This window comes from Apteryx mantelli, chromosome 2 (genome assembly GCF_036417845.1).
Source record: "Apteryx mantelli isolate bAptMan1 chromosome 2, bAptMan1.hap1, whole genome shotgun sequence".
Taxonomy (NCBI): Eukaryota; Metazoa; Chordata; class Aves; order Apterygiformes; family Apterygidae; genus Apteryx; species Apteryx mantelli.
Genome location: NC_089979.1, coordinates 79,827,454 through 79,842,806, shown reverse-complemented (window position 1 = coordinate 79,842,806; position 15,353 = coordinate 79,827,454). Strand labels below are relative to the sequence as shown.

Sequence of the window (15,353 nt, the reverse complement as noted above, 5' to 3'; positions counted from 1 at the left end):
TCCTGATGGTTGCAGAGTCACTACTCTAAAAAGAGATTTCACTGAGGAAAGGAAATGCTCTTAAGAATGTTTCTGTTGTTGTACACTCTGTGTTCAAGAAAGGTTCCTCAGGGAACTGCAGTATGACGCAGAGTGACATTCAAATGACAAAGGCTATTATCAGAGAGAGCCTGAAGCATATATGCCCCTACTTTCGACCTTTATTTCACTTCTACTTTCATTGCTTTCTGCTGATATAATGACACATGCATAGGAAAAGGATCGTGATGATCAGATTCCTCTTGCTATTTCCTTATTACAAGCACAATGCTAATTCTGCAAGTCTATTTAACCATACTTTGGTACTACTTTGGCTGAGAGCAATTCACCCTTGTTGGCTGAATTTAATTGAAGGAGGCAACCAGCACCGTTAGTTTTGAATCCATGGTTTGGGAGTTCACCTGCAAACACGATGCTCATTGCCACAGGAATCAGTTCATCATGTTGTGGCACTTCTTTTTCATATGGACAAAAATGTAACTTTATATAGTCAATGGAATTTCTTAAAGTAAAAACTTCAGACGGGACCTTGGTGCTGACTGCCTCCAGGTTTTCTGTGTTGCGTGGCAGAGATGGTGACAGGTTCCAACAAACCACGGAGATGGGTGGTGGGGTGCCCTTCTCCACCTGTACTTGCCAGCAAAATGTTGGTTGTGAATAATGTCCCCCTAACTTTGCTGAGAAAAACTTGCTATTGACAATGCGCCAGGAGCTAGGCAGATGTACCTATGATGTGAAGTAGACTTCATCTACCTTTCCCAAGCATAAATGTGTATTGGGGGTTGGGAACTAAAGACTCTTCAGGGCAGAGACAGGCAAGCACTCTGCACACTGCTGTTGAACTCTTCAGGCATCCTGCAAGCTGAGCCGTGCTGAACAAGCTAAACCTGGAAGCTGTGTGCCTCTCACACAGAGCTACCAGCTTCTTCACTGAGTGACAGATACACAGAGATTATTGTGGTCCTTTCGGTCTTGTACTGCTGAGATGAATCCCTGTCTTTGGCTTTTCAGACAATGAAGCCAAGCACATTAAGTTGTCAATGTCTAAACAGCTAGCGATTCTGCAGATTGCTCTGGTTAGAAAAGATTTACAGTGTTCTGTGCTTACAGTTTGTCCTTTCTTTGTTGTACCTATTGAGCCTTAGGTTGTAAACTTTTCAGGCCTGTTACTTGTTTGCTACACTTCACCACTATATAGACTAATAGCACTGTGGAATCATATTCTTCTTAGACTTTACACTTGGAAAGATTATTTTGTGTAGAACTGAGTCTAAGATAGTTATTTTGGGTTTACTCCCCTTGTGGACATTTATTCCAGACTTAAGCTGCCTTTCTGAGATTTCAGCCAACTTTTTATTTGAATTCTGAATTGCTGTTTTGGTAGATTTTTAAGTGTACACAAGCCTCCAGTTATACAAGCTTAGATGCTGGGGGATTTTTCAAACACTCTCTTCTTCACTGTTGAAAACATTTCGTTGTCTCAGTCCTCGCTTCAAAACATTACCATGCAACTGTGCAAAATATTTTTTATGATTTTGAAATCTTTGAAGGATTTCAGTTAGGAATATTTGAGAGATATCTCCTGCTTATTTTTATTTCCACAGGATACAACAATTAAGTAAGCCTAAAGACCCATAAAACAGCAGTAAAATGAAGTTTGTACTCCTTGCTTAAACCTCAGAGCCCAATGTGCCTTTGCTGTTCTCAAAAAGAACAGTGAACATATCAGGCCCACAGAGAATGTATGGAGTGTTTTGACAGAGCAACTTGAGTGCAGCACCACATCATTAAACCTAGAAAGATGGTGAAAGAAAAGGTTGCTACAATCCGTAGCCTGGAGTGAGGTCACCAGCTAATCTGACTTCATGACAACAAAAGATCCTAGACTGATGAGAAAGTGTCCTCTGATAGAGGTCAGCATTCCTCTGTCTAAACAGGTCTTTCAGGCTTGTGGAGGAAAAATATGTTAGCTTGACTTGCTTGGACATATCCCACAATAGCACGTTACCATCAACATTCTGAAACCTTTTGTGGCTTATATAATGATTAACTGGCCATTCAAATTCTAGAAATGTCACATCTGTAGCAGCAATCAGCTCCTCAGAGAGGAGGCAGCAGAGTGAGAAACCTGAATTCAAGCAACAGGGGGAGACTGAAAGAATAATTAAAAAGATAAATAACTTGCAGCTGCTAGAAATGAAATTTAAGGTTTGTAATATAGCAATAATGATATCTGTATTTATGTAGACCTGTGTGCACGCACATATGTGTAATGACAATAACATGGTTTCCAAACAGAAAGAGAAAACCACTTGCCAAAAAGTGTTCGGCAGTTATTACAGCTTTCCAAGGTGAACTGTTATTTAAATGTTCTCTAAGGACTTCTGGTCATAAATATTTCTAAAACATATGCACTTAACTCATGCCAATCAATACCATAAAGCAACTCTACAGCTAAGTTAGCAAAGTAGAGAACTCTTGTTTATTGACTAAACCCTGATGGTACTTATATCTAAGGCTTCAATTCTGCAGCTTATAAAGTAATAGTATTCCTAGTTCCAGGTCATATGCATCCTGTTATTGTCTTTTTATACAGATGATTAAATAGTTTATAGTATATTTACTTGTTGGAAAAACTCTTTTACCTTGAGAAAAACAAAAACCAGAACTCCTATTATGAATTTCCTTTAACTTTACAGGAGACTCATTCTCAAAGCCAGGCTCTTTATCGGACATTTCAAAGGAGTGCTCACTGGACCTTCTTTCTTTGCAAAGGACCTAAGATACTGTGTTTTGACTTTTAAGTCAGCCCTAGTATACGGATGTGGACTGCAGGTAGAATGAGCAATGCAAAGAACTTGCTTGGACTTGGTGTGTCCTTGTATTTTTGGGGACTGATGGACCTTACTACAAGTGTACTGTCAGGGAGTGCCGGGCCCCTTTCTGAAAGGGAAGAAGATCACCTGTCAGACAAGCAGCACCAGCGTATGAAGAGGAGCTGGGTATGGAACCAGTTTTTTGTCCTGGAGGAATACACCGGGACTGACCCGCTGTACGTCGGCAAGGTAAGAACCGCAGCAGGAGGGGAGAGGAGGGGGATGTCCAGCAGAATGCATGCATCTGTGTACCTACAGACCATGGCAAAACACAGGAAGTTTCTCTAAGTGCCTTTTCTCTACCTTCTTTCTGGCAGTGAATCTATCCACGTTAATTTCACTTCGGCTCCCAAGAGCTTTTGACCAGTGTCACCTTGAGTTGGGAAGAATTTCTGTTTCAAGGGGCTGTCAATATATTTTCCTGTTTCAAAGAGATCTGCTGTTACAATCATCAGCTGTAATTGGGATAGCGTTAAAAAATCTGCAGTGATCTTTCCAGGGACTCCTACAATGTCAAGGCAAAACAAGGTTATATTGATAAATGAGGATTAGGAAAGAAAGGCAGAGTTTGTGATCATACTTCTGTCTGTAATCAAGTCGGCTGAAAGCTGAAGTTCACAATCAAATGAAATAACCAGTATCTTTTGAAAACTGACATTTCAATTTTTGTTTTCTGTAAATTTCAAGGGTCAAAATTTCTTCTCACTTACCACAGTTTGACCCCAGTTTAATTCTGTAGATTGCAGAGAAGTTGCTCCAAATCTAGAAGGGTAGAAGGATGGCTCATTAAATTCAACATGCAAGGTCCTATTCTCAGATTCCTTGCACCCCAAGAACCTACCCACCAGTACAAATAAGTGTAAAATGGATTGCTGAGCTTAGCCCATCTACCTGGTAGTATTTTCCATTCACTTTTCTGTACCTCCTTGAGGAACAAGCTGATGGGAGATCAGATCGGTGATGTCTGCCATCACAGTCTACCTTTTGTCCCTCAATACCCATCCTTCATAGGCTATTTTCCCACTTTTTTTTTTAAGACTCTGGAAAGTTTAATGTATTGACACTGCTATTCAAAGGCTTGTGGGCAGCACTAGGTTTGCTTCCAGTCTACACCGATTGCAACTGTAATTAAACTGTGTAACCACTACCAGGGGGATGAATGGCAGGGAGGCAGTATGTTTAACTGTTTGAGTGATACAGTTAAAGTTTTATACATCCAGATGACCAGACAGCACAATGATGAGCACAAAATACATAGAGGTAGATATGACAAATGAAGAAATTAAGAAAGGAGGTCAGAAAAAAATTCCTTCAGATTTCATTTATTTAGATTAGACTACCATTTTATATGGTCAAGTTAGAAATGCTCTTTTTAGGGACATTTTGAAAACTGTGCCTCTCTGGCTCAGTCTTTCCTTCCAATCTATCCATCTGCAAAAAAAAAAAAAAAAAACACAAATCCGGAAGCCCCTTTTGGACTTTTATTTATCACTCTACAACTCCATAGAGCTAAACTGAGCCCTCAGTCTCACTAGTATAAATCAAAATGAATCTATTGGCTTCAAAGGACTTCTTCCTGATTTATCCCTGTGTTATTGACAGTAAGATGTACACTCCTTCCTCCCACAGCAGTGGCATTACTAGTGATTGCCATCAAATGAGACCTCATTACTCTTGATTCATCTCTACACCTAACACTTCAGCTCTTTATATCTCTAATGATTAAAGAAATTAGTATTTATTTTCATGCAATTCCCAGCTTTGGCACAAGGGCCAGACATGTTACACATACACAATTTCACCTGAAATGATTCCAAGCTTGCACTGTGAGCTGAATTTTAGCTAAAACAAGTATTGCAAGAAACCGGCTTATCTTTGGTTTGGGCTCGATTGTGTCATTGGGAGCACAAAAACTTGGAGTGGTCAACAGGGCTTTTCATCTTGCTCAGCTCAGCTGAAAGGGGAAAAGCAGAGATGGTCTGTGTTCACCGTACCATGGCCCAAGCTGCCGAGATCCCTCAGTTCATGCTTAGAGAACTATCTCCAGGGACACGTGCGTTATGGCTGTGTCAGCACAGGGATGTGCAAGAGCTAATTAACTCTCACTGTTAACAGTGCCAATTAGCCGCACACACCGCTGAGCTGACATGGCTAGATTGCTCTGAGGACCTGATAACTCTGCACTGCTCCATGTACAGCAAACACTGGGGAAATCTTCTGTCAAAGTGGGTCTTTGAGGGTCAAAGAATTCATCTTCTCCCATTCCCAAACTGAGTGCAGAGCAGCCATCCAAGTAGGGTGATGAAAGCACTGGCAGCTGCCATATGAGAGAAGGGCTTCCCACCTTGTCCTATGGCTCTCAGAAAAAGTAGCAGCCTGCCACAATTTCTCCATCCAAGCTGTGTTTGTGCTGTCTCTGTCTTAGGGATCCTTAGGAAAGGGGTCAGCCGGGAATAGGTTGTGGGCTGAATTAATTGTTCTGGCAGGCCAGAAATTTTTCAACCCAAATCACTGCAGGCTTACTCAGAAATAGCACTGGAACCTCCTGTGCAGAGCTATGTGGAAATGCAGCCTCTGAGCCTTCTGCCTCAGCGCTAGCACCAGCCCTTGGATCAGCCCTGTTCCCATGCCTGGGTAGAGCCTGTCTGACTGACACCATCCCCAACACCCTGAAACATCCTCCTAGCCAGGCCTTACTTCATCTGCTTTGTTGAATCCTGTTCCAGAAGGAAGAAGAGCACATAGTATCGATCCAGTTATAGTTACATTATATTTCCCATAAGAGAAGGGACTTTCCTTTACAGCTGTTTTAGGCCAGCTGTATACTACTGGAACAACCCAAAAATAACTTTGATTTGAACCATGCATCCAGGCTCATATAGTGGGATTTTCAAGGCTGCTATGAAAAATAAAATGTACTTTTCTACATAACTGTAAAGCAGGGGCAAAATATCTTCTGTACAGGGGAAGAAAAGGAGCTTCCTGAGATGAAGTCAGTACAATTTCTGCTTTATCCAGTGCTCACGATTCTAATTTAGAGCATTTTAGCTTCGGAGGGTTCCCTGGTCCTGTAAATGCTAGTCTTCAACCTTCTTAGAGGTAGCCATTATTGGCTGAGAGGATGAGCTAGGGAAATCAAAGCCCCCACATTTACTGCAGCAGATGTTTTCCACATTCATCCAGCAGCCTAAACTGCTTCAGTGTTTGAACTGGAGACACTTCCCCACTTTGCAGTGTCTGAGACTCCCTAATCCTGTTTGAAAGGAAAGGGGCATTTTAACCACAGCAGCTGAATGAGTGAATAAAATGCAGCCTTTCTACAGACTATCACTGCAGATCAACCAAACAGACTCACGCGGCCTCACAAAATCCCCTGCAGGTGCTACCTTCCTGGAGAGACGGGAGAGCAAGGTGAGGATGGAGTCACAGCCCAGTTAGTGAAGCTGCATGACTCCTTCAGTGAGCTGCCTGCCGGCAGTACTGCTCTCTTCCAAGCGGCCCTTTCCATGAAATGTGTCATTCAGATGAATATATAGCCTTCGTAATCTTTCATCCTATCCTCATCAAAAGAAGCAACCCAGACTGGCGTAGTTAATTTCTCTGGGGTTATCATCTGCTTCATTCCTCCCATAGTCTGTCCTTTACTAGGGAGAAGAAAGTACGAGTGAATTCCTTGTACTTCTGAGTAAGCCACAAGGCAGCACAATTCATTGCCTCACCCATAAAACAAAGCCAGCTTGAATCTGGATCACTTTTTCAGTACACCGGAAACCTTTACAGTGAATCCTACATATAACCCAACCTGCAACATCCTCATATTGGGTTTGTCATTGCAATGGTGTGAGCTTCAGTCTCTTTGGATGCCAAATTCTTTCAGATTTATTACAGATTGGAATTATAAAATCTTTTATTCTCTTCTTTGCTTTGTCTAGAAAGAGCAGGCTATGGGAGAAGCTGCAAAAGTGCTGTTAGCATTCCTTACTGCCTTGGCTTGGTTGAGGTCCAATGCTTTTAACAAATCACAGTTAGACAGAGATCCTTTTGTACTCCAAAATTCCTATTAGTGTGCCATGTTCATTCCTTGTTTGCTCCCTACACAACTGCATTCATTCCAAATAGGGCTGTGGACAGAAGGTGTAATTTAACCCATGAGTTTGACTCAGTATCTTCTTCTAAGTCTTTTGAATTTTCCAGAACACCTTGTGCTTTTTTAAGATATGCTCTTTCCTGTTTCCTTTTTCTTTCTCTTTTCTTTTTCCTTTTCCTTTTCTTTGCCTTTGCCTTTTTCTTTCTTTTCCTTTCATTTTTCCTATTTAATGAAGACTTGTTGATGTACATTTTCTTCCTTCAGGCCCAGCTCTAATTCCCCAGTCAGGTCTAACATCTATATCTATCTGAGCAGCTGCATTCTCTCACTGACGCACTGATGCACTAAAACAAATGCCCAAAATGTAGCTTAGTGGTTCTGAATCAATTCACAGAGCTATAATAGTGTCCTCCTTCTGGAAGCATCCTGTTTACTAGCTCCTACCATGATAATCTCTGAGTTATGGGTGTTTAGGGCAAATGATGACAACCAGTGTCTTTTCGTAAATTAATCACAAGATGCTGTTTCCTGAAGATACACCAGTTTGGAGTCCTGGCACCTCTGTGTAAATTAATACACATGGCAATCATTTAAATTTAACTGTTTGCCACTGCCAAATTAATCTGGGTCTGTTCTTCCCCCATTTAGCTGATGTCACCTGAGAGCTGCCAGCATTGCTCTGAAGGACCAGTGTTCCCTAGACACGGTAGCCACTGCAGAGCCCAATAGCTAAGAGACAAAATGAAATACAAGTTGCCTGACAAGTTAATTGTCACAATCTGTACCTTTAGATCTTGCAGCCATCTTGTGGTGTTACTGCAACAGCTGGGTACTTGCCTTTAACACTCCTTTCTCACAGCGGTTGGTTAGAATTGAAGGGCCACCTAGGTCCAGCCTGTCTGCGGCGTGGTCAGTGTCACTTCACCGCAGGACTCCTGCCATAGAAAACAATATAGAGCCCATCTCAGTTGAAATCAGTCCGACCCTAAAATCAGGAGTAGACCCAAGTTTTGTGTAGGTCACGTGATCTGAGCTGTGGCACTCTGAGTAAGCAAAATGACCTCCGAGGAATGAGCCACTTCAAGCCAGTCCCCCCACTGGGGGAAATGGACTTCCAACTACCAAGTCAATGGAACCACATGCCCTGCAACAGCTGAAGATCTGGCCCACTGCCATTAGAAATGATCAGGTCAGATAAGACAATTTCTCCACCTCCCTAAAACCATTTTTCCTATATGATAAATTTGTTATATAGTTTTCTGTGTGTTTTTAAATAATCCAGAGATGAGATTTCTTTTTTCTTCCTTGAGAGAATATCCCATAATCAAACGCATCAGGTTTGACTTCTGCTTTTCTAGATAAATTGCCTGTTTCTTAATCAAATCCTACCAATCTTATGTTCATATATCCAGTTTACTATTCTAAGGTTTTCCTCTCTAGTATGACTATTTAGCTATGTTTTGGCCCCGTCCCCCACAATTTTCCCATATGTCCCATGAATTCATCAAAGTATTAAACACACACTTAAATCTGAATATATCGCTTAAGATAATTGCTCATATATACATTTTAAAATGTGCTTAACTGAATCTGGGCCATTTTGTCCTCTGGTTTTTTTATTCATTACTTATTCATCCCCAATATCATAATCACACTGAAAAACAGAATTCACATGTGAACCCATTTTGGTTATTGCACCCCAATTCTATTACCTTCCTGTTCTTTAAGACTGAATCAGTACTACGCACTGCCTTTCTCTGGCTATTGGTCATTGGTCATTGGTCATGGCTATAGGCCGTTAAGCTCTGTTCCTCAAAAGTGTGACAGTATGAGCACATTGTTAAGCATCTGGGTAGTCTCAGTGAAATTAGGTGATTTGTTTGTCTTTTGATAGTCATTCCAGTATTTCACAGGAACCAGGTGTTTAACAGAATGGTAGTCCCCAGGATGATTTGTTTCTCTGTTTTAGACAATAATTAGCGCTGCATTTACTTTTCTTCTATGTTCTGTTACATTTCCAGCTATCTGTGGTTTCTCAGAACTAATTAGCAGTCATGCAGTAAATCCATTTGCTAATTCCCTAGGAAATCCTGGGATGCCTCTCATCTATATAGCCTGCCATGGACACAATCAAATGTTCCTCGCTGCTTGCCTCACCTCCTATTTGAAAACAGTTTTTTTCCTGATGAAGTAATGGTCTAGCCTCATTTTTCTTGCTAAAATTTTCATGCAGAAATTTTAAAAAGATTTCTTAGTCATAAAAGCTACTGAGTAGCTCTTCTATCCTTCCCTCCCCTTGATCCTAAACAGATTTACTTCATGTACTCTAGCACTGTGCTACCCTTTAAATATCTAATTCATCTTAAACCACATCACAGAATCACAGAATCACTGAGGTTGGAAGGGACCTCTGGAGATCATCTAGTCCAACCCCCCTGCTCAGCAGGGTCACCTAGAGCACATTGCACAGGATTGCATCCAGGCGCGTTTTGAAGATCTCCAGAGAAGGAGACTCCACCACCTCTCTGGGCAACCTGTTCCAGTGCTCTGTCACCCTCACAGTGAAAAAGTTTTTCCTCATGTTAAGATGGAAGTGTCTGTGTTTCAGTTTGTGCCCATTGCCTCGCGTCCTGTCGCTCGGCACCACTGAAAAGAGTCTGGTCCCATCCTCTCGACACCCTCCCTTCAGATACTTGTACACATTGATAAGATCTCCTCTCAGCCTTCTCTTCTCCAAGCTAAACAGGCCAAGCTCTCTCAGCCTTTCCTCATAAGAGAGATGCTCCAGTCCCCTCATCATCTTTGTAGCCCTTCGCTGGACTTGCTCCAGTAGTGCCACATCCCTCTTGTACTGGGGAGCCCAGAACTGGACACAGTACTCCAGATGTGGCCTCACCAGGGCTGAGTAGAGGGGGAGAATCACCTCCCTCAACCTGCTGGCAACACTCTTCCTGATGCACCCCAGGATACCATTGGCCTTCTTGGCCACAAGGGCACATTGCTGCCTCATGCTTAACTTGGTGTCCACCAGCACTCCCAGGTCCTTCTCCGCAGAGCTGCTTTCCAGCAGGTCAACCCCCAACCTGTACTGGTGCATGGGGTTATTCCTCCCCAGGTGCAGGACCCTGCACTTGCCTTTGTTGAACTTCATGAGGTTCCTCTCCGCCCACCTCTCCAGCCTGTCCAAGTCTCTTTGAATGGCAGCACAGCCCTCTGGTGTATCAGCCACTCCTCCCAGTTTTGTATCGTCAGCAAACTTGCTGAGGGTGCACTCTGTGCCTTCATCCAGGTCATTGATGAAGAAGTTGAACAAGACTGGACCCAGTACTGACCCCTGGGGGACACCGCTAGCTACAGGCCTCCAACTAGACTCTGTGCCACTGATCACAACTCTCTGAGCTCTGCCATTCAGCCAGTTCTCAATCCACCTCACTGTCCACTCATCTAACCCACACTTCCTGAGCTTGTCTATGAGGATGCTATGGGAGACAGTGTCAAAAGCCTTGCTGAAGTCTAGGTAGACAACATCCACTGCTCTCCCCTCATCTACCCAGCCAGTCCTTCCATCAGAGAAGGCTATCAGATTGGTTAGGCATGATTTCCCCTTGGTGAAGCCATGCTGACTACTCCTGATCACCTTCTTTTCCTCCACATGCTTGGAGATGGCTTCCAGGATGAGCTGCTCCATCACCTTTCCAGGGATGGAGGTGAGGCTGACTGGCCTGTAGTTCCCTGGGTCCTCCTTCTTGCCCTTTTTGAAGACTGGGGTGACATTGGCTTTCTTCCAGTCCTCGGGCACCTCTCCTGTCCTCCATGACCTTTCAAAGATGATGGAGAGTGGCTTAGCAATAATGTCCGCCAGCTCCCTCAGCACTCGTGGGTGCATCCCATCAGGGCCCATGGATTTGTGGGTGTCAAGTTTGCTTAAATGATCTCTAACCCACTCCTCCTCCACCAAGGGAAAGTCTTCCTCTCTCCAGACTTTCTCTCTTGCCTCCAGGGTCTGGGGTTCCTGAGGGCTGGCCTGAGCAGTAAAGACTGAAGCAAAGAAGGCATTCAGTAACTCTGCCTTCTCTGCATCCTTCGTCACCAGGGCACCCACCCCATTCAGCAAAGGGCCCACATTTTCCCTAGTCTTCCTCTTGCTGCTGATGTATTTGAAGAAGCCCTTCTTGCTGTCCTTGACATCTCTAGCCAGATTTATTTCCAAACGGGCCTTAGCCTTCCTCGTTGCATCCCTGCATACTCTGACAACATTCCTATATTCCTCCCAAGTGGCCTGTCCCCCTTTCCACTTTCTGTATACTTCCTTCTTCTGGTTGAGTTTTGCCAGGAGCTCCTTGCTCATCCATGCAGGTCTCCTACCTCCTTTGCTTGACTTCCTACTCATAGGGATGCACCGCTCTTGAGCCTGGAGGAAGTGGTGTTTGAATATTAACCAGCTCTCTTGAACCCCTCTTCCTTCTAGGGCCCTAACCCATGGGATTCCTCCAAGTAGGTCCCTGAAGAGGCCAAAGTTTGCTCTCCTGAAGTCCAGGGTTGCGATCCTACTTAGTGCCCTGCCTCCTCCTCGCAGGATCCTGAACTCCACCATCTCATGGTCACTGCAGCCAAGGCTGCCCCCAACCTTCCCATCTTCCACCAGTCCTTCTTTGTTTGTTAGTACGAGGTCCAGCAGCACACCTCTCCTTGTTGGCTCCTCCACCACCTGTGTCAAGAAGTTGTCACCAATGCTCTGCAGGAACCTCCAGGACTGTTTGTGCCTAGCTGTGTTGTCTCCCCAGCAGATATCGGGGTGGTTGAAGTCCCCCATGAGAACCAGGGCCTGGGATCGTGAGGCTACTTCCAGCTGTCTGTAGAAGGCCTCATCGACTTCCTCATCCTGATCAGGTGGCCTGTAGTAAACACCCACAACAGTGTCACCCATGCTAGCCTGCCCTTTGATCCTTACCCATAAGCTCTCGACTCGCTCTTCATCCACCCCTAGGCACAGCTCAATCCATTCCAGTTGCTCTCTCACATAAAGAGCAACTCCACCACCTCGCTTTCCTGGCCTGTCTTTCCTAAAAAGCATGTAGCCATCCATGACAGCACTCCAGTCATGCGAGCTATCCCACCATGTCTCTGTAATGGCAATGAGATCATGGCCCTGCGACCGCACACAGATCTCTAGTTCTTCCTGTTTGTTCCCCATGCTGCGTGCATTGGTGTACAGGCATTTCAGGGAGGTGATCGAGCATGCAGGTTTCCCAGGAGGGGTAAAAGAGGGTCCTCCATAGCCACATCCCATGCGCACTTCCCTGGCTGCATTCACCTGCTGGAGGCATCCTGACTTGAGCAGTCTTTTGCCAACTACCCTGGCACTATAACTCTCCCCTTCCCCCATCATACCTAGTTTAAAGCCCTCCTTACCAGGTTGGCCAACCTGTTGGCAAAGACCCGCGTGCCCCGCCTCGTGAGGTGGATCCCATCTCTCGCCATCAGTTGTCGATCTTCAAACAGGGTCCCATGGTCGTAGAAACCAAAACCCTGTTGCCAACACCAGCGACGCAGCCAGTCGTTAACCTGGAAAGTCCGTCTCCTCCTCCTCTCATCCATCCCCCTCACTGGCAGGATTGAGGAGAAGATGACCTGGGCTCCCAGACCCTTGACCACCATCCCCAGAGCTCTGAAATCCTGCTTGATGGTCTCCAGTTTGCCCTTGGTGTCATCAGCGCCCACATGGAAGAGCAGCAGTGGGTAATAGTCCAAAGCATGGACAAGCCTTGGCAGTCTTTCCATGACATCTCTCACACGAGCCCCTGGCAGGCCACAAACCTCTCTAGACAAGAGGTCAGGTCGACAGATAGATGCCTCCGTCCCCTGCAGCAGGGAGTCCCCCACAACAATCACCCGCCGCTTTTTCCGGGCGTTCCGGCAGGGCACAGGGTCTGTTGTCCCAGGTACTTCCCTGGCAGCCATGCCCATCTCCTCCTCATCCTGGAGGGCACTGAACCTGTTCTTCAGCTTCAGGTCTTCAGGAGGAGCAGGAGCCTTTCTCCTCCCACGAGCAGTGACCAGTTTCCAGCCTTCTTCTACGATGTTATGATGTACCGTTTCACACGGCACAGAGCCCTCTGGCAACTCCACTGCTGCAGGGGGTTGGGACTCCTGGAGCTGTACAGTCTCCAAGAATACCCTGTCTATCTCATGCTCCGCTTCCCGGATGCTGCACAGCCTACTGACCTCCTCCCGTAACTCCCTTACCTGACGACACAGCTCGTCAACAGCAGCACACCTCCTGCAGGAGAGCTGGCTGCCAGCCCAGGCCTCCCGGAGAGGCCCCAAGCACTCCCTGCAGCCTGAGACCTGTAGAGCCGCATCTACTGTCAGAGGGTCGGTCTGGGTCCAAGCCTCTGACACAGCAACTCCAACAGCCGCTGGGGAACGTGCTGTGCGGCGTGTCATGACCATACTTGAGGAAATGTACACCACAGGGAACAGAAACAAAGGTCCCTTCGCGCGCCCTTCTGTGCAAACTGCTGCGTCTGTTCGCTGCCTCTGTTCACTGTGCTCTGGGCCTGGCTCTTATATAGGCCTCTCCCTAGCACTGACTCACAGGGTGCTTGACCGCCCTAATCAAGGGCCACTGGGATCAGGCCCCAACCCCCTCTGGTCAGGGGCAACCCAGAGAGCTCATTAGCAGCAGCCACTCCTAGCTGGAGCTTTTCCTACGAGCTTTTCCCAGGAGAAGTCAAGGCCTCCTGCAGTTGTCCTTGCCTAGCTTCCCCTTTCCTGTTCACAGCGATCACCTTCTAGGTCCTCGGGGGTCCTCAAAAAGCCCACAACTTCCACAAGATCCTCAAGTTCTAGTCAGAGCCCAACCACTGCTGCGCAAACTGCTGCGTCTGTTCGCTGCCTCTGGGAGCTGCGCTCTCACATGAGCAAGCACAGTCATTCTGCACTTTTGCTGACCTCACCTTATCCCAAGCCTGGCAGTGAGTCCTTCTCAATGGCCATTGCAACCAGTCAAAAGATAATTCTTGTCATCATCGAGATCTGAAAAAGTCACAGACCCTATACTTGTTTGGGGGTTGCTGCCTTTTTTTGTCTGACACAGCTGTGGGTACAGAAATGGGAAGACAGGACAGAGTTTTTAATTGCACCTCTTTCATACAGACTTTAATGAATATTTGCCTGTTTCAGTAAAATAAGTTCATTAAAACCAGCTTGTGAATCCCAACAATGAGACCAAAATGCTCAGAATGTTAATGTGCTTAGTGTCTCTCACCAGCTGTTTGCCCAGTTCTTGGTCTAATTGAATCCTGTTCCATTTTACAGCTCCATTCTGACATGGATAGAGGAGATGGTTCGATCAAATACATCCTGTCGGGAGAAGGAGCTGGCATTGTATTTACTATTGATGATACCACGGGGGACATTCATGCCATTCAGAGGCTGGACCGAGAAGAAAGGTCCCAGTATACCCTGAGGGCACAGGCTCTAGACAGGCGAACAGGCAGACCGATGGAACCAGAGTCAGAGTTCATCATTAAAATACAAGACATCAATGACAATGAACCCAAGTTCCTGGATGGACCTTATGTAGCCTCTGTTCCAGAAATGTCACCTGTGGGTAAGGCAGATTTTGCAGTCTTTTCCCCTCTCAGCAAATTAGCAATGGTCACCAAAACATAAATTCCCTGACTCCTTGAACTCAGCTTTTTCCCCTTGTGCTCCAGGAGCAATTTGGTAGGTAGGAGAGCTTCCCTAGGGGGTGTCTGGCTGCTGCAGAAGAAGGATAGTAGACTTTACACCACTGGTGGCTGGCCTCCTCCAAAAGACAGAATATCAAAGGAGAAAGAGAGATGAGAAAAGGCGTAATCTGAACATGCCATCCTCAGACAACTTGCAATAATGTAGCGCCCCTTTTCCCCTGCCATCAGACGGTAGTGGTGGTAATGACAATCAGGCATCCATTATGAGCCAGAAAAGGTTAAAACAATCCTAGGAACCTGTTCTGGTTCATGCTGAGAGCTGAAATACTGTCCAGGAGCCCTTGAAATCATGGAAACATGGCGATTTTTAGCAAATTCACTCCTTTTAATCACTTTGAGTCTGCACTGAGCACAGTGCAGCTGATCCCAAAGGTCTGGTTCCATTTATTCCGCACTTTTAGAAAGTGAGATCGTGTCAAAAACAGTGCTGTTCTTGCAGTGCAGCCAGAAGGAAAAAGCAGCCTTCTTCCACAAGTCAGGAGAAACCATTTCCACCTAAAACTTCCAATAACTACATAAAATATTATTTTTATGGGGTTTTTATTTCTTTTGGAGATGCTGATTGCTTTTTGGCTCTGTGACATCATTACAGAG

The 15,353-nt window shown here is 45.4% G+C and overlaps 1 protein-coding gene across 2 annotated transcripts in view; it reads left to right on the top strand.

Annotated features, from left to right (window-relative positions):
- CDH20 (cadherin 20) overlaps window positions 1–15,353 on the top strand; it is a 123,799-nt gene that overhangs the window by 76,492 nt on the left and 31,954 nt on the right. For both annotated transcript variants that reach the window (XM_067290967.1, XM_013940702.2), the window contains exons 2-3: window positions 2,739–3,104; window positions 14,323–14,617. In XM_067290967.1, coding sequence (XP_067147068.1) covers window positions 2,862–3,104; window positions 14,323–14,617 — 538 coding nt within the window. In that variant the 5' untranslated portion in view covers window positions 2,739–2,861. The remainder of the gene's footprint in view (window positions 1–2,738; window positions 3,105–14,322; window positions 14,618–15,353) is intronic.